Below are 22,126 nucleotides of genomic sequence, written 5' to 3' on the forward strand. Positions count from 1 at the left end.
ATTCATCTCCAGTGGCACAGTATATTTTCCAGCTTTACTATTTTCTCACGTTGTTTGGCTTACACAGTTAAGAATACACACTACCTGCATTCTATAGTGTATTATTTGAGGAGCCATGTAATCAAATACTGTTTCATAAGCAGACGAGCACAACACTGCCAACACAAGGCAGAAAAACTATTTTTAATATCAGTATTTCATAGTCTGAGACTGTCACTAGACATTTTATGTGATCTTAAAATGTCTGCTGGGCCAGTTTGTGGAATTCCTAGATTTTAATATGAAGAGAGGGGAATATCACACCAAGACCACATCCCTGAACACTTCTACATGTGATGATACAAGGAAGTGTTTTCTTAATATTGACCAAATAAAGCAGAGCCTTCTGAGTCCTGTCCATAAAGGAAGGATTTTCTCTCACAATGCAGTTTGCAGTGTATTGAGGTCTCCCATTGCATCCTTCCTCCCAAAGGAGCTTCGCAAGACCCTTGCCTGCCTTGTGGAGCTCTGCATCAGATCTGGGGAGCGTGCTCTGCTTCACAAATGAGCAAAGTATCACATGGGCAGCCACGAGTCACCACAGCCTACCCCCTTCATGGAGCTCGTACCCAAACAGAAAGATGAGGAAACAGTCCTCACCTACACAGGGAGTCAGGAGTACATAGCCATAGGGGCTGGAGCCTTACGGAGATGTAATCCCAAGCACACTTTTGGGTGAACAAGATGATCCGGCCAGCGAGGCTGCTCATGGGGAGAGCAGCTGGGAGCTTGTGGCTGGAATTAGGCTGGCTTACAGATGTACCCACGCTGCAAATGCTGCAGAACTGTTCACTTGACCTCCCTCCCCACTAAACCAGACTGGAGAAGGCGAGCAGGGCGACAGCTGAAAAATTTACACCCAGACTCCACCTCACACACTGTAAATCCCAGCAGAGGACAAGACTTCGTAACTGTGCTGTGCCTACATCCCCGTCTTGACTGCTACATCACGTCCTGCGGATGCAGCTCAGAACCTGGAGCAGCAAGTGCCCGTGTGGCATAGCTCACTGCCAGACAGAGGCAGGCCTGTAAATCCAAAGAGGACAGGCAAGTCTTGGAGCCTGTTTCCCTTGGGAGCATCTCTTAAGAATCCAATTTGAAATGCCAATTCCTGCCCTTGCAGGAGATAGTAACCTGCAATGCCTAACAGGACATAAGTGCCCCATCCTTGCCCTCTGTAACCCTACCACATCTTACACTAAACACCAGCTGAGCTGGTGGCTTCCCTTCTGGTTGCTCTAGCTCAACCACCACTCACTGTAATAGGGCTATAAAGGGGCAACTGCCTTAGTCTAGGACCACAGGAAATACCCTCTTCTAGAGGTCAAGGCATGCAGGCAAGAACAAGGCATGCAGACATATCAGGTGTTATGTCTACTTAGAAGCAGAAAGTACCAAGGTCAGGATCATCACATCTTTTTTCCAAAAAGTTACTCAAAGTGTTCTCCCCACCCATCTTATGATGTTTAAAGTAACTTGAATCAGGATAACCGACCTGCTGTACTGAAAAGAAGAGAAAATATCCAACAAGTCAAAAAAAAAAAAGGGTTTGTTTGGTTTTTTTAAAAGGGTCATTTAAGATGTGTCATCACCTTCTAAAACTGCAGTTAGAAGATGCTTCAGGAAACTGCAGCCCTTAGGTGAGACAAATAATCTGAGTCACGAGGGCAGCCTCAGCACATGGTAGCCTAGGAGAACCCAGCCCTCAAAGCTCACACATGCATCTATATTCTATCTTGGCTTGCTAGAGAGCCCCAGAGGAAGGAAGATGAGCAGAGCAGAAGCAAGACCAAGACACATCTCAGTTACATGGACTCGCTCAGGAAGGGAGGTAGCAAACGATACTTTCAACTCCACCACTGCTTGAATTCCTAGCCACCCAATCTGTCAAGCTCTCAAGGTTTTGGTGATCTGACATGCCACATTTATATCAACTAATCCAATATGTAACAGTGATGGCAAGCGAGATCTTCAGAGAGCCAAGTATTGATTCATCTCCACAAGGAGAACAAATCCTTCACCCCCAGTTTACAGGCCTGTTAAATTTCCTAGGTCCACCTGACACCCCTGTTCATTTACTTCTTGGCACCTCTACTCCTTCCCCACATATGTTTTCTAAGGAACATATAAAGGCTGAAATCCTTTTAAAGCTTTGCTGACAAAGGAATCAGCCATTATATAATGGAAAATTCATTTCTGTGTCCTCAGATTTGGCTGCTTCCACCATTGCCACCTTATAACCCCTCCAGGACTCTTTCTGAAGACAGACTGCTTCATGCTGGTGAAATTTATGCCATGTTGAGTCCCATTTTATACAGTAGTGTGGAAGAACTCACACGGAACCATCAGGATAGAAAAAAATGCATTTGGGCAGAAAGAAGACAAGCTACAACGGTAAGACTAAGTGAGGAATCACTGAGCAACTGTCTTCTCATGCAGCATCTGAATTTGCCTGACTGCATTTCCTATAGAAAGTAGCTCTTGCTTTCATTGTGCTATGTATTTCTTCATCTCCCATTCTGGAAAACCCAGAAATAGATTTGTTTTCAAAGTCACAAAATTGTTGTGTGGTTGGAAGCAACCTCTTGAGATCACCTAGTCCAAGCCCCGACTCAAGCAGGGTCAGCTGAAGCTGGTTGCTCAGGGCTCAGTCAGGGTCTAGATATCCAGTCCTTGACTGCCCTCACAGTAACAACAACAAAATATTTTCCTGTGTTCAGGTGGAATTTCCTGTGTTTCAGTTTGTCCCCATTGCCTCTTCTTCATTCCCTCCCACTGGGTCTTTGTACACATTGATGAGATCCCCCTGAGCCTTCTCTGCTCCAGACTGAAACAGTCCCGCTCTCTCAGCCTCTTGTCATGTGAAACATGCTTCAGTCCCTTAATCATCTTTATGGCCCTGCACTGGATTCACTCCAGTAAGCCCATACATTTCTTGTACTGGGGAAGAGCAGAATTGGACACAGTAATCCAGGTGTGAAAGCTTTGTAACTGCCCAAGGCAACTCTATGGAGCATAACTGTCCCTCCTTTTACAAAACAAAGCCAACTCTGTAAGAGCTTCCTGGACAAGCCCAACAGTTAAACTTCTCATACAGTGACTCATCAGCACTCCATTCACACACATTTTTACCCTGACACCCTCCTGCTAGCCTTAATGTCCATTGCTGAATCTAGCCAAAAGGTTTAGCATTTTCCCTTCCTGTGAAAGGAAAGCTAGTAAGACCACGGCTGCAGGTGCAATAATGCAGCTGAAAAATTTTGCAAGCTGGACCCAGCCAAGGCCCTGCTCAGCACAGGCCTCCTGCTGCCGCCCCACATCCCAGTTTGAGCTCCTGCTGTGCCTCCAACCCGGAGCAGCTGGAACATCCCTGAGCAAGAGCTACTGCCCTTACATGCACCAGGTTACAAATTGCCTCCTCTTTGCTGTCAACGCTGATACTTGCTTCCCTCTCTTTAACCTACAGGTGAATGCACTGAGCATATCTTTTTTTTTTTTTTTTTTGAGCTCTTTCAGTTTAGATGCTTTACTAAGAGCAGGCAAGTTTCCTTTAAGGAAGGGGGGTGGTGAGGAGGGAGAGACCTGCCTATAAATCTAAGGCTATTAGATGTTTACTTAACTAACACTAAGCAACGCCAAGATTAATTCATTCTGTTAAGGACTGACAATCTATTTTCAGTCAGCCTTGCCGTTGTGGCAGCTGCCACTCCAGATGCCTGCAGGGCCTGCTCGAATAACCAAAGACTTTTGCAAGTTTTAGCTTCCTCCATATAGTTAATGTACAACTACTGAAAGGCCTCTCAATTTTGCAACGACATGCTATAGGGCCACAGCAGTAACCATCTCCATTTCACAGATGCTGAGACTTGAGTGTACAAAAAGAGGCAGAGTGCCGCAGGCAATGTGTTTGGAGCTTAACTGGGGACAAAGAGTGACTGGGACATTTCGAAGCCTGAGATCTGCTCCCTGTACAGTTTTTACTGCATGACCCTCAGAAACACTAGGTTAAGAGGGACAGCATTACAAAGCCTGCAGCTCTCAGCACAGAGCCCTGTTACTCTCCTGCTGCAGGTACTGAATGGCCAAGAAGCTGCTGCAGTTGCAAGTACTTGGGGTTCATTCCCCGTTTGTCCCCTCCAAGTCACATCCCTCTGACTCTTTCCAGCAGTTGCCCAGCAATGCTTCTGCTCCCCAAATGACAGACCCACAGTTTGTTGTCTGGGCAGCACTCAAGCATCCTGCTCTCCTCTTCGACGCTCTGCTGATAAGGGGTTTTGGATATCTCCATGGATAGACACTCTACAACCCCTCTAGGTGACCTGTTATGGTGTTCGACCACCTTCAGTAACAAAAAAAAAAAGTTTTGCATCTATCTCAGAGAAGGGCAAGAGAAGGGAAACAAGAGCTTTTGGTAATTAATGCTTTGATATGGAGAAGCCTAAGAGGTAAGAGAAAGTCCCTTCCCTCTGCTGTGATCCAGCAGTTAGACCCCTCATTTAGTTTTGTGGAGAGAGGGAAACACAGGTGAGCATACACCATCCACAACATTTACTCAGCTTTCCTGCCTTTTCTGTTATCTTATAATACTGCTAGTCTTATACTAGTAAGAAATACAATTACTAGGAGGAGGGAGGCAAGATTCTCAACACTCAATATTCTCTAAAATCTAAGGAGCTACTCTCATTTCTTACCTACATGAAAACAAGTATATGCTTTATTACCACTTTTCTCTCCACCTCCCCTGTGTCCAGCGCTCTATATTTGCTCCCTGTAACAGCTGGTTAGAGCTCCTTTGCCCTGTTTCCCTGAAATCCCACATTCAGGTGCCTTGAGCTCTCTTAGGTCTGATAATATCTGGGGCAGCATCCAGCTGCATCGAGGTGGGACCACCTCTGGCCTAAGTATGGGCTCACAGGTGTGATCCCATCACACTTTTTTCATTCCTCTTACCTTTCTCTGCACTCTCCACAGGGCAAAGCTGCTTCCCAGGCCACATTCAAATAGGGTGCTTCAAACGGAGAGGAACATCAGAAAGTCACAAGCAACATTTACAGAGCAGCTTATTAAGAAGACCCCAATGTACTTAAATTTCACCTCAATATATTAACGATTCACTTTCAGCGAATACCTCTGTTCTTCCTATCTTTGCACATAGCCCAAATCAGAGGCATCACACCACCTAACCGCATCAAAATCTTTATAACAAAAGCCCAGGAAAAAAACAGAGTGATCAAGAAGTTGGACAGATGGCAACTGAGATTCCGGTTCATGTGGTTATTTACCTGCCGCCGTCACCACAGTAACACAGGGCCTCTCATGGGCAGATCCTGCGCTCCCAATGGAGGGGCCAGATCCCAGCCCCAGGACGCAGCTCCGCTCTCCCCCTCACAAGGCTCAGGGATACGGCAGCAGCTCCCAGCAGCACAAAGCTTTGGCTGATGGGCCTCTGCCTGAGATAACAGCTATTCCTCCAAAACACAGCAGTAAAACAGGTGGGATTTGCCTGTTGGCCAAACCTGCACTAGAAGTTCCCAACCAATGGTGCCTCCAGATCCTCCCCACCTCTTGCAAATGAGCTTGGGGATATCAGAACAGAAAAATTCCGCAGAATCAAGGTGCAATTATGAGGAAGCTTGGGAAAGTGGAGAAAGGATTAACATTTAACTGCAAGCAGGCCTTCTCTCATTTGCTGTCAATGACTCTCTGATTTTGTGCTACAGAGTGGAAGGAACCATAATTCGTTCTGGGAGAAAGACATTTTTGTCTAGCAGAAGCATCACAAGGGATAGGGATAACAATGTAGCACCTATGAACCCATGTTTGTCCTTTTTCGGGGCTTGCTCCAACTAACCTACCTTAAACTTTTAATCCCTGTTTTGCTTCTAGATTCTGTTGTCTTGATATAGACAATACACACATTTTCATGCAACGGATTTAATGAATTTACCACTGAGTGCTAGTAGTCCCATCTTTCCCTTTGGAAGTCAGCATCTGGCGTTTGCCTCAAGGGCATCGCCTCCGGCAAAATATTTTTAGAAGATTAGGAAAAAAAAAAAAAAAGGCGATTTATTTAGTTCAAACATCATTCTCCCTCCACACCTTTCCAAAGGTTATTTCCTTTTAAGAACAAGCAATTCTGACAGAAGAACCCCTCCCTGCCACAGAACCACTGCTCCCATCACGTGCACCCCTCCCTCCCAACACAGAAATAAGATCCTAACTATGTTGCATGCAGAGGCAAGAGGAACTCCAGCTAAAAAGCACAGTTTTTGTTTTAACTAACAGTAATCCCACACACTAGAACAAAAGACTATGAGCCTCCTTTGCATCCAGCCCCACTCCCTTAGGATTGGTGAGGTGAAGAGGAAGTTTTGCCTGGGCAATAAGAAGGTCAACCAGGCTGCCATCACTCCCGCAATGCCACCACTGCCGAGGCACTTCGCTTCGGAGCGGACCGTTTCCAGCACCCCAGAAAGCTAGTTTCACCTCTCCCTTCCCCTTCCTTGCACACACACACGCAGGAGGCGGCTGTCTCTATTGGTACCGCAATACAGTGCTAGATTTCAGCTGTACCCTCCATGCCGAAATCCTCGCCGCCTGCAGATACCTGCGGTTAGGTTTGAGGTGGGACAGTCCTGGCTGGATCTTGGGAAACAACCTCGTGTACCAAATGCTCCCTTTGACAGCCCGGCTCTGCACTAACATTTGCCAGCAATAACCACACCGATGCCTTTTGCGCTGCGGGGCTGAGGCAGGTCAGGGCTGCTTTAGAGACTTCTGCTCCTCACATTCCTTCCCATTGCCAAGCCTCTGCCATGTGCATCTCTATTCACCAGCCAAGCGCATGAGAGTTTTGTTTCTGAGATGACAGACCTTGAGCTTTTTTCTGTGTTTCAAGGTGGGCAGAGCAGTTAGACAGCTGAATAAAGAGACAGCACTATACAAAAACGTGTTAGACCAGGAAAGACAAATATTTGTACTTCAATTCTATCACCACCCTGGAAACAGCGGGAGGAAAAAAAGGAAAGAAATAAAAAAAGTGTATCTGAATTCATTTCTCTAGATGGGAACAGGCAGAAGGAGTTGGTCCCAAATTCACACAGCTGAACAGGACCAACATGGCTGCAAACATTAACCAAAATAAACCGGGCTCTTGTTGACACGAAAGAGTCCTTGGGCTGATTGTTAAGTCTGCATTTCCCACAGAGATTACAAATCAGCTTAAGACTGCAGGGATGTGAATTTAAGGGCAAGCAGGAGGTTGCAACAACAGTTTCTGCTGCAAGAAAAGGTTTTCAAGAGCGTTGCTGTGGATTCTTTTCCACCGTCTCATGCTAAGCAAAACCTTCGAATCGCACCAGGGCTACGCCACATTCTCTGCTGTACTCACACGGAAGCCGCTCCTTGCAAGACCGTCGGGGATTGTCGATCCACGCTGCAACAGCACTTGGTCGTGGGCCTGACAAGGCACCAAGCCAAAGAAGTGGGCAGGGAACGCATCCAGCAAGCACACACGCACAGGCTGCTAGTTACAGCGGAAGGTCTCTGTGCAGGATACATCTACAAAAGCCACTGAATTGCTGCTGTCTGCAGTTGCACAAGAAAGAGGAGCTTCTTTTTTATATAAACCCTGAAATTAAGCGAAGTAGGATTCAGCCGGATGGGCTGGAGCAATTGAGGCAGTGAATGAAGCACATACCTGTCAGTGCTGAACTCAGCTACACTTCCCACTGACAACACAGCAGAGGGAAGCTGAGATCCTGAAGGAAAATAGTTATGAGACAGTGACAGGCGTTACAGAACCTCTTTCTTGCCCTCTTATGAGATACGAGCACCATTCCTGACTGACAACAAAACAAGTGGAGCTCAGAGGAGCATTCCCTTTCAGCCTTTCTCTGTCTTTGTGCCCTAATGTCAATAAGTCTTAATTGCCGAAAACAATCTGTTAAATAATGTTGGCCTACAATTTTCTTCCAACATGTCTGCCAGGAGAATTAAATATCCAAAGCAGTATAAACCAAGTGACACACTCTGGGGTATGTCAAGCACAGCCTCAGTCACATTAACATAATTGTTCCAGGATTAATATTTTTCTTTTAAAAAAGATCCACTTTGTGCAAATATGCTGTGTGGACTTACGGTCTGCCATGGATATTCCCATGAGTTCACTTATTTGCAACAGTATCTGTGCAGCATAAATGGAAGACAGAAAAATACAAAGCATGTTAATATTTATCTTTTCCTTTTTAAAAATGTTGTCCTTTAGCCAATGTCACTAGGGAGTCTCCAGGACAGCCAGAAAGAAAAGCTAGGAGTTGCCATGCTGGATGAAGTAGGTACCTGTTTCTGACCACCCTCAGACTTCAGGAAGATGTTAAAAATAAAATCCTTTTTTGAACAGCCAGTTAAGGAACAAGCTACTCTAATAAATAGCATCTTCCTAACCCACAGCAGCTGGAACTCTAGGCTAGGGCAACCCTTGAAACAAAAAGGTTTATAACCTTTCCAAATTTGCCACACCCCAAGCTCATGGCAATATGCTTGAGCATAACTCCAGCTCTTATGGTCACAACACAAATGTGGTTCTTTCTTGACTCCCAAGTTCTTCACTTCAGTGACACTTCAGATGTAGGATACATAATTCAACAAGTTTTCTTCTTTTTTTTTTTTTTTTAAACCATTGTTCACTTGTTTTAATCCACACTGAAGTAGCTATTTCTATGCCCAAAGAAAAATATCAGCATAAAGAAAGGAAGGCTGTTTCTGAAATCTTCTGTGTGTCTCTAAGTATACACAGCAGGAAATAATGCTTGCTTCTGCAAACGTGCTAAACTATATTCTCAAACTGAGCAGATGGCACACCCTTGCAATACAGCTTTTACAGACTGCACTTTCATTCCCTAAATATCCCCCAAAATAGCAGATGAGGTCTGTATAGGAAAAGCATACCTTCCTACCCAGCAACTTCTGCACAAGTCATTTAAGGACATTTCAGCCTCCACTTACAATGCAAATGTTTGTATTACAAATTGCTGCACTGCTCTTGGAAAGAGTTCAGACTGAGAAGAGATATTTTGATGAAGTTACTCAGAAATTTTTTTTCTTTTTAGTTCTAAACATCTTGTGGGGTGGGGAGAAGAAGATAGGGGGGACAAAAAAACCCCCCTGATCAGCTTTGATTTTACACAACAGGACAGTCCAACAAGAAAAGCATGATTTTAAGATTTAGAACAACATCCAATTCAAGAGAGATGCTTTAGTTCAATGACAAGTTATTGGGCTTGATGGCATTAGGTTACACGTTAGAAATAAAAATAAAATTCTTGCCAGCACCAAAGTCACCATCTGAAGGTCTGCAGGCCGCCCTGCAAGAAACCAGAGCAGACCTCTCAGGCTTTTTTCCTAGAGCCTGCAAGCTGATAGCCTCCTTCAACATGTACTCTCTTTTACCCCTCCAGGTAGGAAAGCCCACAAAGAACAAAGTCCCAGAAAGCCAAATAATAATTTAAGTTTGAAGGGATCTCAGGTGGACACATGATCCCACCCCCAGCTCAAAGCACAAGCCACCTCCCTTACCATTCTTTCACAGCATATCCCCCTTTTGCCAGAGCCAAAGCCTTCCAGACTATGTTTTCTGCTGCAGAAAACAATGGTCAAGCCTGTGTTTTCAGCAGGTCCTCGCATCATTTCTCTCACAGTTTACTTTTGCTTTCTCCTGTGAGCAAAAGCTTTTGGCATGACTCTGGGCAGGATGAGGAGTGGCCAAGAGACCCCACTGAGAAGCAGCAAGAGTATTCCAAGTGCTGTGTGCTCTACACTGCCTACATTTTCACCTCCTAGGGTTGGTTGTTTTCTTTAAAAAAGATAAATTTTATATACAAAAATTACTCCAAAGGGATTCTGTTGAACCTTGCTAGGCTTCAGACATCACGTACTATAACTTGGTTGGATTTTTCTGGTTTGACATTGTGCCTACATTTCTGCCTCATAAGGCATTTAACATTAGGCTCCACAGAAAATGGTGTGCTGAAGCCCTTCCAGTGTCCTGTGGTGAACAGACTAGAGCCAGCAATGAAAAAGCAACAGTGTTCAGGCCCTGGAGATCTTGAAGTAACAGGAGCTCTACTGACCTTAGGAGACCTTCTCTTTCAAACATTTGTAGTCTTCCCAATTTATTTAGTCTTTAACTGCATCTTTGTGGCTAAAATGGTGGCTTCCACTCAGCATTAAGGGAAGACAGAGCCTAACCTGTTCCCCCCATTATAGCTCAGGTTCAGCCACCTCCAAACAGGAGGCTAAAGTTTTACTGCATGCACAGTGTAGCTGTGGGCTGAAACTTGGGCTGGAGCCAAGACTAACATTATGGAGAAGACACCCAGGAGAGAAAGGAAATACTTTGAGGTAGTTTAGCACCAGCCTGAAGAGTCCTATACATGCAGCCCAAAACCAACTCAGAAGCAAGAGGTGAAAAAATTGCTCCTAATAACAGATATGGGTGCTGCTGCAATGGGACCTACATTCACATGTGAAACAGCAGAGAACAGTAAATGGATTTGGTCACTGCTGCTTAGAAAACCAGGTTGCCCTGTGTAGCAGATCAAGGAGTTTCCCTGCAGCTACAACAGATGGCATTGGTCTGAGCAAGCGACTCACCACACGACCCCAGAGGAACCTACAGGTGAATTCCAGTTCTGGCTCCTTGCCTAGAGCAAACCAAGTGCAACGGCCACCCACACCTAGGCTATAAGGGTACCATTCACTAGGTGACAGAGGAACCCAAATGCATCATGCTCTTTGGGCTGGAAAAGGCCCTTAATCTCTACCTAGAGGGTCAAAAAGTTTATGGCATCCAATTGAAAGACTTCTGTTCTTCTTGCTAATGTTGGTTCCCCCCTTCCCTTAGGTTAGACAACTTTTTCCCATGTGCAACCATGAAAGAAGGAAGGGTAATGATGCTAGCAAACCTCCATGGTGCTACACAGCCTCTATCACCCATTGACCAAGGGCAATTTTTTACTCATCACCCCTCAGATTGACTCCACATAGGAAACAGTCACTCCAGGGCTACACATCCTCACATGGCACAGCTGCTCAGCAGAGAAGCCAGAGCTTAATCTACTGCCAATCACAGTTTACAGTAAGGCTGGGCCATATGGGAACTGTTCCTCTGTTCCCTCCTTCTTGGCAAGGGAAGAAGAAGAGGAAAATATCACCCACTCTTTCTCCTGAAATAGGTGCAGCCCATTGCTCAGCTTTTGGGCTCATCACAACCAAGATGCATTGCATGAACGTCCAAGAGCTGTGTCTGGATTGCAACAGCTTTGCCTACAAATGGAAAGTTGAAAGCTTGTTCCCCTGAGAGATACTTGGTTTCCTAAATATAGGCCGTGTATCTTCCAGCTCACACATTCAGCTGACATAAACTCTGATTAGGAAGAACTTTTGCTGCCTCCAACACCAAAATCTTGTCTTCCTCATGGTACTCTCCTGCACCATTCGGGACTTCATATAGGAAATACCCACAAGCACAGTATTAGTGGCACTTGTTTTCAGCAAGTTAACCATTAGCAACTGCCAGAGCTTACAGTGGTGGAAAGAGTCATCCACTCTGAATCCCCTCAGTACTCCTCCATGCATCTTTTTTCTTTTTGCAAGCCCTTGTATTATTGCAATCATGGAACTAAGCAGGTTCTCTCATTTGTCACATAAGCCTTCTCCAGTCAACAGTAAATCCAGCAGAAATATTTTGCAACTCTTGTTCAGTCTTCTGGGTAGGAACACACTGCACAGGCAACTCTAGCAAATTCTCCTTCCTTTCTCATTCCCAACTAGGAACATGTTGTATAGATGGAATTGAAGATGTTCATGAGTATGCCCATTTTTTTTCCACATCATGGATATCTCCAGTTTAAACAATCCTAAAATAAGACAATCCTGTTTGCCCAATTAAGTTTGCCAGACTTCTGATAGCGCATGTCTGCCTTTGCTGTTAGAGCATGGGTGCAGAGTGACAGGTGCAACAGCTGGTTTTATTATTGTATTTTTTTACACTCACAGTTAAACATTAAACAAACAGCTGTGTAGAGAGGAAAAATTCAAAGCACAGCTAGGAGGAGGAAAAGGGAACTAGAAAAGCAATGAGATGACCCCATAACAAATGAAGACCTTCCACCATGAGGAAGGAGTTTGACACATCCCTCTGTTCACAGGCCAACTCTAGAAGCCCCTTGCAGGAGAGGTGGCTGTGCTTCTCCTCAGGACAGCTTTATTTTTACAGCTCCACCTCATGAATTAAGGCCTAAATCCTAGTTGCCAAGTACAAAAGGGCCTGACAGCTCTCCTACCTCAAGACACAAGTTGAAGTATTTTTCTGCATAGGTGAGTCTTTCTCTCTCCACACACACACACACAGAGAAGAGACCTGGCAATCACAGAATGCTAGGGGTTGGAAGGGACCCTTGAAGATTATCTGGTCCAACCCCCCTGCCAAAGCAGGATCACCTAGGGCAGGTTGCACAGGAATGCATCCAGTTGGGTTTTGAAGGTCTCCAGAGAAGGAGACTCCACAACCTCTCTGGGCAGTCTGTTCCAGTGCTCCATCACCCTCACAGTAAATAAGTTTTTCCTCATGTTGAGGTGGAACTTCCTGTGCTGCAGTTTATGCCCATTGCCCCTCGTCCTATCACTAGGCACTGAAAAGAGACTGGTTCCATCCTCCCAACGTGTACACATGCTTTCATTTTACACAACCAGGAGTTGCACAGAAGGGAGGTGACTTGCCTGTTTCAAAGCAGCTCTGCTCCAGAGCCCCTAGCTGGACTTTTTTCACCTTGTACACATCTGCTCATCAGCAATCTCATAAAACTTGCTTTTTCCTCACACATGCGTACCTGTATCCCAGAGAGTAAGGAAGATAACGTGGATGAAGAACATCCTTTGAGATAAGCACAACTCTTTTCATGAAGTGATGTCTCTAAAGCACCAGACAGGAGTAGCAGTCTTGTTCCCTTCCTTTCTCTCATCCAACATTCAAGCATAGCTCTACTCAGCTGCGTTTTCAGATGTGCCCTGGCAGCCACAGCACATGAGCAACCAGAGCATTTACAGAGGACTAATGGGTCACAAGCCAATCATCACACCTTGTCCTTGGCTCTGAGATGTCCCTTGCTTCGTAGAGAGCAGCAGAGAGTGGAAAACAGCAGAACCCACAGCATCAGGATAACAAATCCCTGTTTCAGAGCCAGACCTTCAGACCTGGCTTTGCTTCAGAGGGAAAGCAATTAAACTCACCCACTGCAGCACCCTTCCACATGTAAAATGCTCTTTTTATTCAATTAAATTTCCTGTAACTAAGGTTAATGGTCCACATGGTATCTGCCTCAAGGTGTCAGAGGTTTCTGGCTGACCTGCCATCAGCACAGAGACAGGAGGAGACCGAAAGGACTAGGAAAAGCAGAGAGCTTGCAAGTGGCAGGCAACTGGCAAACACTGGCTGACACTCCACTTGCTAAGAGTTTGAGGCTAAAGACTGCAGTGAAAGGCAAGGGCTAGTACACTGAGTTTTTGCAGGACTTGCAATCCTTCAGAAGATCCAACAACTACCCAGAGGGCAGCATGCCCCTAAGTGTCTTCACAACTCTTGGACAAGTAAAACCTGCCCACAAAGGCATGGTCCCAGATTAAAGTCAATATTTCTACCACTAAGCTTCTAAACTTTGAGCAATCCTCATCAAGAGGAAGATGCAGAACCACCAGGATAAATCAACCTCTAGTTCTGACCAGGCTGGCAAAGAGAAGGACAGTCATGTTTGCCTTTCATCATTCAGAGCCACAGCTGGGGATGGGGCTGCACACACCTGCAGCCAGTTGTCTTGATTAGGCCATACACCTTCTTGAAGACTTCTGCTGGTTCATCTCAGAAACAGCATCTGTAGGGCTTCTCTGTGAGGAATCATAGAATGGTTTGGGTTGGAAGGAACCTTTAAAGATCATCCAGTCCAAATCCTCTACCATGGCCAGGGGGAACATCTTCACCAGATGAGGTTGCTCAAAGTTCTGTCCAACCTGACTTCAAATGCTTCCAATGATGAAGTCCACAACTTCTCTGAGAAACCTGTTCCAGTGTCTCACCACCATCGTGAAAAAAATTCTTCCTTATGTCCAATGCAAATCGACTCTCTTTCAGTTTAAAACTGTTGCCCCTTGTCCTGTCACTACAGTCCCTAGTAAAAAACCTCTCTCCACCTTTCTTGTAACGGTCATCATATATTGAAAGGCCACAGTAAAGTTTCCCTGGAGCCTTCCTTTCTCAAGGACCTTCTTTATCCTTAGGACCTGTTCTTGGCACCCTTCAACAGAAAGCCTGCTAGCACAGTCCATCTTTAAGTGTTTCTTCTCTTCCAAATTAGTTTTCATAGCAGAAGCTGGTTGCATAACACTCTTCAGGCACATTCATGGTAGCGCTTGGAGCGTTCTGCATTTAAAAAAAATATTAAGCCTCAAACCTGAAGTTTCCCTTCTTAGATATGCTCTTGACCAGCTCAGTATCTCTGCAGAGATTTCATGTTCCAGCATACAGGAACACGGAGATGAGCCCACTAAAGTTTCTGCTTAAATGCAGCAGTAGTCTGGGCTGACTGGCTCTTCACAGCCATGGCAATGGCCTAGTGTCCAAACATAACCATCAGGCAGAAGGTGCACTTAAATACCTGCAAACATCACAAAGCAGCTGTGTACTCCCTCCCTGCCTGCCTCCTCCCACTCCACTATCACCCTAGTTGCTCTCCTGCAGAGAAAACTTTTTCCTAGAAGGTTGTCTGGCAAAACATGGCTTCAAAGATCACATTAAATCAAAGAAACTAGATTCATTTTAACAGAAGTCAGTACACATGCTGTCTCTGCTATCAAGCCCCAGACAACACCTGATCTGCCAACAGGCCCTCATCATAATACCCAATACCTGTAAGACCTGAAGAAGCCTAACTTATATCACCACCAGCTTCTTCAAGGAGGCTTATGCCCAAAGCATGTTTTTGGCCTCCTGGGTTCAGTGGTGACACCCAACAGTTAAGTAAAGCTGGGCTCAGTTGCATCATAGCCCCGACACACAACTCCTGCCCCATAAATACCAGGTGCATTTTATTACCTAGTAACACATGTAATAGAAGACAGACAAGTCTTTAAAGGTCTGGATATTTTGGAATTTCAGAGTAAAGCAAAGCAAGGGATGATCAACACCACCTCCCTCTGCTTCTTCCCCCATCCCCATTTATCATGTTCTCTACTGTTGCCCTTCATACTGAAGCATTAGAAATATAGTGTGGAAAAAGCAACGTTTTCCATTTTCTCTTGTCCTGTGCAATTGAGGACAGGAGGGAAGATTCATTTGCCCGGTTCACCGTCTTTTGATACATCAGAACATCTTACCCAGCAATTAACGCCCAATCCAAACAACGGGGGCAGAGTTTCCAAGGTACCACTTAGCTACTTGAGATAAACATGACATTAAAAAGGGGGGAGGGGGAGATACCCGCAATAGCTAGGCATGCATAAATGACAGGCTTCCTTCCCCCTCACAAACAGCCATGGCTTTAGCAGTGCTGCCCCACAGCCTCCTCACATCACACCTCACCTCACCTGCACAGCCCTGTCTCACCTCCCAGGGGAGAGCACCCTGATGCTACTGAAGCGCTCAAGCGTGAAAAAATGGTATTTAAAAAGGCTCACCTGAGTGCACATCCCCCCCTTTTTTTTGAGGTAGTACTATTATCCTCATAATTCCCTTCTAGACTTTAAACCCATCTTGCTGCTAGAAGCGCTGGACACCAACCCCCCGTCCGGGGGGAGCGTGCACCAAACCTCCTGCCCACACCATGCCCCCGGGACGCCGCCACCCTCCCGCACCCGGGGGTGCCCTGGCTGCGCCGGGGACAAGCCGGCGGGAGGGACGAGGGGAGCCCGCAGGTGCACCGCGGCTCCCGCAGCGGCGGGAGGAGACGGGCAGGACCGCGGGCGCGGAGCGAGAGCCCGGCCCGCTGGCACATAGCGGCGGAACCGCGGCGGAGCCGCAGCGGCTCCCCGCCGCCCCCGCCGCCGCACCGGCAGAGGGAGGACGAGTGAGACGCGGTGCATTCGCCCGTGGCGGGGAAGCTGGCTCTCCGGGGGACGCTCCTACCTGCCCGGGCTCGCTGCTGTAGGCGAAGGCGTAGACCCGTTCCGCGCTGATGTTCACCGCGCCCCGGTAGACGCGGCCGAAGGCGCCGGGTGCGGGGCTGCCCCCGGGGCCGCCCGCCGCCACCGTCCAGAGCAGGGCGCAGAGCAGAGCCCCGGGCACCGGGGCCGCCGCCGCCACCCCGGCCATGGGCTCGTCCCTGCCGCTGCCGGCCGCCCAGTGCAGGCAGCCGGACTATCGCTCCCCGACAGGGCGGGCACCCAGGCGCTTTATTTGCAATTTAAATAAATAGCTCAGCGACACGCACAGGAGGCGGGGAGGTAGCCCCGGACACCCCCGCCCCTCGACCGGGGGCCGCCGAGAAACTTTCCCCGGGTGGAAGCACCCTCCGCCGGCCGGCGGGGAGCGGGGGGGAGGGAAAGGGAAGGTAGGCCGGCGGGCTGGCCGGCCAGCCCCGGGGAGGAGGGTCTCCTCCCTGTGCCCGGCCCCAAATTTTGAGAGCCGGCTTTGGCAGACGGTTGTCAGGGAGCTTTTCCCCTTGGGGAGCCGTGCTGCGAGCTGAGGAGCGCGCCGGCTTCGTCAGGCACATGGGGCCGGGGCAGCCCGGCGACAACCTGCGACAGCCCCAGCCCACCGAGCCAGGGCTCCGGAGTGGCGGCCGGCACCTACGGTGCCTCTTGCATTGCGCCATCCCCAACCTTCATTTTTGGCTGCTCATAACTTTGGGATGAACACCCTCGTCTTTTAGTTCAGTCCAAAGGTGTGAAAGGCTGCGGCAAAAAAAGTCGTTTTGGTAATTCAAGCATGGCTTGGTGCATCTTACACTCTTTGAGTCGTTTGTGAAACTGCTGCAAACAATACCGTGATACTCTTTAACCTTTTTGGCAAGATGAGAGAGATGTTGTTGGGCTGTGAAGGGCCAGGGTTCTCTTCCTCCCCACTTACCCCTCCTATGTACACATCTGGGAAATGTGTCAGATCCCGTGGTGGAGGGATGCACTTTTAAGTGAGAGAAGATAGAACATCACTAGAAAGCAACCTGAAAGGTTTTTCAGACTGAGGATGAACTTGTAGGAGCCGCAGTTTTACAAAGCCAGCCTGCAGTCTCCAACTGTGGTGAGACTGGCCACAGAAGCTTTCCAAGCTGTGAGTTTTGTTTTCAAGGCTGAGAGATTTCCTGGGGGTTGCTCGTTGTCTTTGGAGGAAAAGTTGCAAAGCTCAGCAAAAGGAGTCAGCATGCGTTATGCCGTCATTTTGATCTTCAGGCCTTTGTGTGATCTCTGCCAAGAGAAAAAATCAAAACAATTCTCAACGATTTCTGTGTTCGCCTTGAAGCAGGCTGCCATTCAAGTCACTCTGCCTTTTGTCAGAGTCCCAAGAAGCGCTATTAAGGGAAAAAAAATCCCATTTGAGATCTGCTGGATCTGACGGACACTCCAACGCGACGAGTTTGCCTTTCAGCCTTAAGTGTCGTGCTGTGCAGACCAGGAGACCTGTGCAGTGTCACCTCTTGAGCTCTTATGACTCTGTCTTGCCTCTTATCAGGATGCGGTGTGACCTGTCCTGGGGGACTTCAAGCAATGGTGGCACTGGGAGACTTATGCCCTCTGTAGAGCCCAGGCGTCCTGAACCCTACAGCTCCCTTCTCACCCACTGCTCCCTGCAGACCCACAGGTCCCTCTGTCAGGGCCAGCAGCCCTCTAGCATGTGCTGGAGGGAGGAGACTGGGGAGCACATCTTCTCCCAGAGCGGAGAGGCTTCAGGAGGAGCTATAGCAAAGCAAGAGCAAGTCAGGGCCATGCCAGGTTGCTCAGAGCAATACGACAGGTGGCACAAGGCCATTATTCCACAAACCAAGGGAGCTCTGTCAGCTGCCAATTATTTTTGTGTCATTTGGTGTGGTGCATATTTCAAACCAGCAGTTTGGTGTGGTGTCAGTGCGTTGTCCCTCCCTAGTCGTGTTGTCTTCATGACAAAGAAGTGGCTTTCCATATAGTCCATACTTTCCAATGCAGAATTATGGATTTCTTAAAGTACTTGCCCTGAGTGGATGTATGTTTTGGTGAAGACTACACATTTTTTCCTCGTTTCAAATTTGAGAACTCAGGTTTTCTTTTCAAAGTATAATGCTTTGTGCTTCTCATTACTGAATTTCACCGCACTGTTTCGAGGTTCTTTCTGCAATTTACCAATGCTAAACCTTTGTTCAAATCCTTACCTCCAAAGTGCAGTACTGCCCAACTCAGTGTTATTTGCAGCAATTTAAAGTCAAAGGTGAATTCCACTTTCCAAGTCACTAATTAAAGTAATCAATCCTTGCAGACAGATCAGATCTCTTAATTTGATATACCTTCCTATTGACAGGAAAAATACCCACTGCCACAGTTTGGGAATTGCTTTTCAATCACACACCCTTGTCAGGTTAATACCATCTGAGCCCTCTTGGCCTTTATGAGGGTGGTGTTCGAGGCAATGTCAGAAGGCCTACTGAAGTCAGAATATGTTTCATCTATTCCTTTCAGCGCCTACTAAGTCAGTTATCTCAGCAAAGAAATAAATTAGGTTACTTTGACATGATTTGTTCTGGGCAAATGCACACTGCCTGTTTCTCATCACTTTATTGTTATTTAGTTGCTTGCACACTGATTGTCGAACAGCTTGTTTCATTATCCTTCCAGATAACAAATGGAGGATGGCTGATTTTTTATAACTCTTCACTCAGGCCCTTTGATAAAGATGGGTAGCCCATGTTGCCTTTTCACCTCCACCTGCATCTTGCTCTTGAATGGCAGCTTGTGTTTTGGAAGAAAGAACTAATCCCTGTAAGAGACAAGACGCTGAGCCAGACAGACCGTGGGTCTGGGTCAGTGAAAGTGGTCTGGTACTCTTGTATGTGCCACAGCACTCTGGTGTCAGAGGAGAGCGAGGGCCAGCTGGTCCCTAAGGGACATGGAGATGAGTGCCGTAACACGGCCAGTGGAGCAGAGACCTCACTGGCCAGGGCCCCATCCCACAGGATCTGAGCAAGGCGAGCAGGGCAGGCCTGGAGATGGCAGCTGGGGTCAACAGGGAGTCCAGATCACCAGACAAGTCCATGGCGATGGGATAGGTTTGAGGTCAAGGCAGGAACATAAATTGTGAGTCAGGTCTGGTGATAGCAACTGGGGACGGGCAGATCAGCAGACAAATCCGCAGCCATGAGGCAAGTCTGAGGTCTGGCCAGCAAGTTGGCCGACAGCTCCAGGTTGATGGGGTACAGGCATGGCTGTCACGCAGCTGTAGCTGTAGCTCAGGCAGGGCCGAGCACTGGAGCCTCAGCTGAAACGCAGCTCCCATGGGAAGGGGGAGGTCAGCCCTCGCTGAGGTCTCACCGCAGCCCTGCCTCCAAGGTCACCAGAGGGAAGGGGGACAGCCCTCAGCTGCGTTATCTCTAGGTTGGCAGTGAGCCCAGCATGCCAGACCTCCAGGAAGGGGGATGATGCTCTCAGGGCCCTTTCCTCTGGCGGTGTGGTGGGCACATATTTCCTAACATGGCCCATTTTTCCAGCATAAGCAAAGCCTAGGGTTGTGAGTGTCTCAGGGGAAGGAGGAACTGTGCTGAAACAGAAGCTCACAAAAGTGTGGTTTGGGGTTTTGGTTGGTTTTTGGGTTTTTCTGGGTTTTTTTTTTTTTTTGCTGTAGCACAAAAGAAAAAAATCTCATTGCTGTTGGGGAAAAAAACAAAACCCACAGTAAAGAAATTACATTTCTCCTGGTAACCAGTGCTGCAAAAACATCCAGAATGGAGGAAAGATCTTAATTACAAAGGAATTCCCAAAACCATACTAGCTTGGAAGGGGAAAGAAAAAGAGGATAAATGTATAACAAACCAAACTGGTTGGAAACCTGATGGTTTTAAATCACTGCCATTAGAATATGTAGTCTCCATGTTATGTAAGCTCCACTGCGAGTAAATAGATGCTGTAGATACTCAGCTGGCTTCTGCAGAGATAATGCAACATTTTCAGACTCTGCTGTAAATGCAGTGTGAATAAAAAGAAAAACTGAAAGGTGGATAGGCTTTTAAGGTGTTTGATAGAACCTGCCCCCCATTTTCTTACAGGTGGCTGAAGTGTTTGAGAATAGGCTGGTTGAATGAGAAGTGTTTGTATTTGCTTGTATTATGTATTTAATGTTTATGTTTGATTGTAATTAACAATAGCAGAGAGGCTTAAGAGGTTTCCAAGTGGATGACGTATTGATCTACTTGTGCCTTTATCACTTTCTTCTCTTTCCAATAGACCTTGTTCTTGAAGACAATTTAAAACCATGTTAGGAGGGAATCCCAGGTTCGCCCTTAATTTATGCTTTTGCGTTCCAAATTTTCAAATAAACAGAGAGCAATAAATCCAGTCCATTGCCCTGTGCATGTGCCTAGGGTCAGGGATTTGTTTTACCACAGGCTGAACGCTGATGTTCTGTTTCAGGTGGCATATGGTACCTGTGTTTAGTGCCATGAAGTTCAGGTGCAACCTTCAGTACAAAAAAGGCTCAGCCCCATCTGCGGCACTCCAGCAGAGGCAACTGCTGACAGTATTTCTGACACTTTTTTTCTCCTTTCATAATTTCAATCTTCTTTTTCTTTTTGTATGACATGCAACGCAATTCCTTCCCTCAGCACATTAACAGTTACCCTCTGCACCCTCCATGAATCTTTTTACAGCAATGATGGTAAAGCAAGAATTAGATTGATGAGGACCTTAAGCACCAGGAAACATTGGTGAAAGGGAATTTTTCTCTTTAAGCAAGGAAGGAGTTTTGAATGAAAGGCTGATAAGGCCTGCATCTTCACTTTCCACCTCCAACAGAGAAAATATTAAGCTCACACTGTAATACAGAATGTTAACTCTAACCCTTCAGAGTAATTTACATTATGTCTCCACGTACGTGACAGGGAAATGGAGGATCTGTGACATATTAGTGGGGCAGCTCTATAGCAAATACATTGCACTCGTGTGCGAGGTAAACAACTCGCTTAAGAACAGCCAGTTGCTTTGTGGAAGCTGGACATTCCTTGTGGGGAGGGAGGTACAGCCTTCCTCAGGGGCACAGCTAATGAAATCTGTGTAAAACAGAGCCAAGGGCCGCTCTGTAATTGGATGTCGCCTTACTTTAATGATTTGTGTGACACTCTGCTCTTCCTCACCCACGTTAGGAGCTGAAATACGTTTTCGCATGGGGCAATTTCCAAGGCTTCCTCAGAGGGACACCTTGGGAGGTGTATGTGCGGCGAGGAGGGGCATTAATGGACCCGAGTGAGTGGAAAGATGAAGGTGGGAGGTGGAAGACGGGGAAGAGCGACGTGGCAGGGAGCAGCTCACGTGGATTTTCCCGCTGGAGTACCGACAGCCCCCCTGGCACAAAGCCGGGGGAACTGCCAAGCCCCTGCCCTGCTTCGCGGGGCTCGGGGTGTCGCCCGTGGGCGGCCAGGGGCAGAGGCCCTCACGGAAAACGCGAGAGGAGAGGGAGCCGCAGCCACCGGCGACGCCTACCCGCGTGGAGGGGCCAGCGGCGGGAACGCGGCGTGAGGTGGGGGTGAACGAGGGTGGCGGGGAGGGGGAGGGGGTTTAATAGGGCCGACGTTTCGGGCGGGGGCACCGGAATTCGCCGCAGAGGGGCGGCGGTGACTCGGGGTGCCTCGAGGGTTGCCGGGGGCGCGCGCGGGGCGGGGAGAGCCGTCGCCCCGTTCCTCCCCGCTTTGGGGCGGGGAAAAAAAAACAACGGGCTCCGTCCCCCGCTGGCAACGGCGGGCGGAGGCGCGCGCCGCCCCGCTCGAGCCTCCCGCCGCAGCGCCGCTTCCGCCCCCTTCCCCCGCCGGGCCCGGCCTGTGCTGCCGCGCAAGCCGCGGGGGCCAGAGCGGGGCCGGGGCCCGGCTCG

The 22,126-nt window shown here is 47.7% G+C and overlaps 2 protein-coding genes across 2 annotated transcripts in view; one reads left to right on the plus strand and one right to left on the minus strand.

Moving 5' to 3' along the window:
- Positions 1 to 16,399, minus strand: part of SIDT1 (SID1 transmembrane family member 1) — a gene marked incomplete at both ends in the record, with an annotated part of 47,120 nt that extends 30,721 nt beyond the window's left edge. Inside the window, one exon of the mRNA XM_082014287.1 lies at positions 16,214 to 16,399. Within this exon, the coding sequence (XP_081870413.1) occupies positions 16,214 to 16,399 (186 nt within the window). The remainder of the gene's footprint in view (positions 1 to 16,213) is intronic.
- A 5,117-nt stretch (positions 16,400 to 21,516) lies between these two features.
- The window catches only part of SPICE1 (spindle and centriole associated protein 1), a gene marked incomplete at its 5' end in the record, with an annotated part of 14,752 nt that continues 14,142 nt past the window's right edge, over positions 21,517 to 22,126 (plus strand). The window contains one exon of the mRNA XM_082004723.1: positions 21,517 to 21,522. Within this exon, the coding sequence (XP_081860849.1) occupies positions 21,517 to 21,522 (6 nt within the window). The remainder of the gene's footprint in view (positions 21,523 to 22,126) is intronic.

The sequence above is a fragment of the Phaethon aethereus genome (assembly GCF_964289735.1).
Source record: "Phaethon aethereus genome assembly, chromosome: 1".
Taxonomy (NCBI): Eukaryota; Metazoa; Chordata; class Aves; order Phaethontiformes; family Phaethontidae; genus Phaethon; species Phaethon aethereus.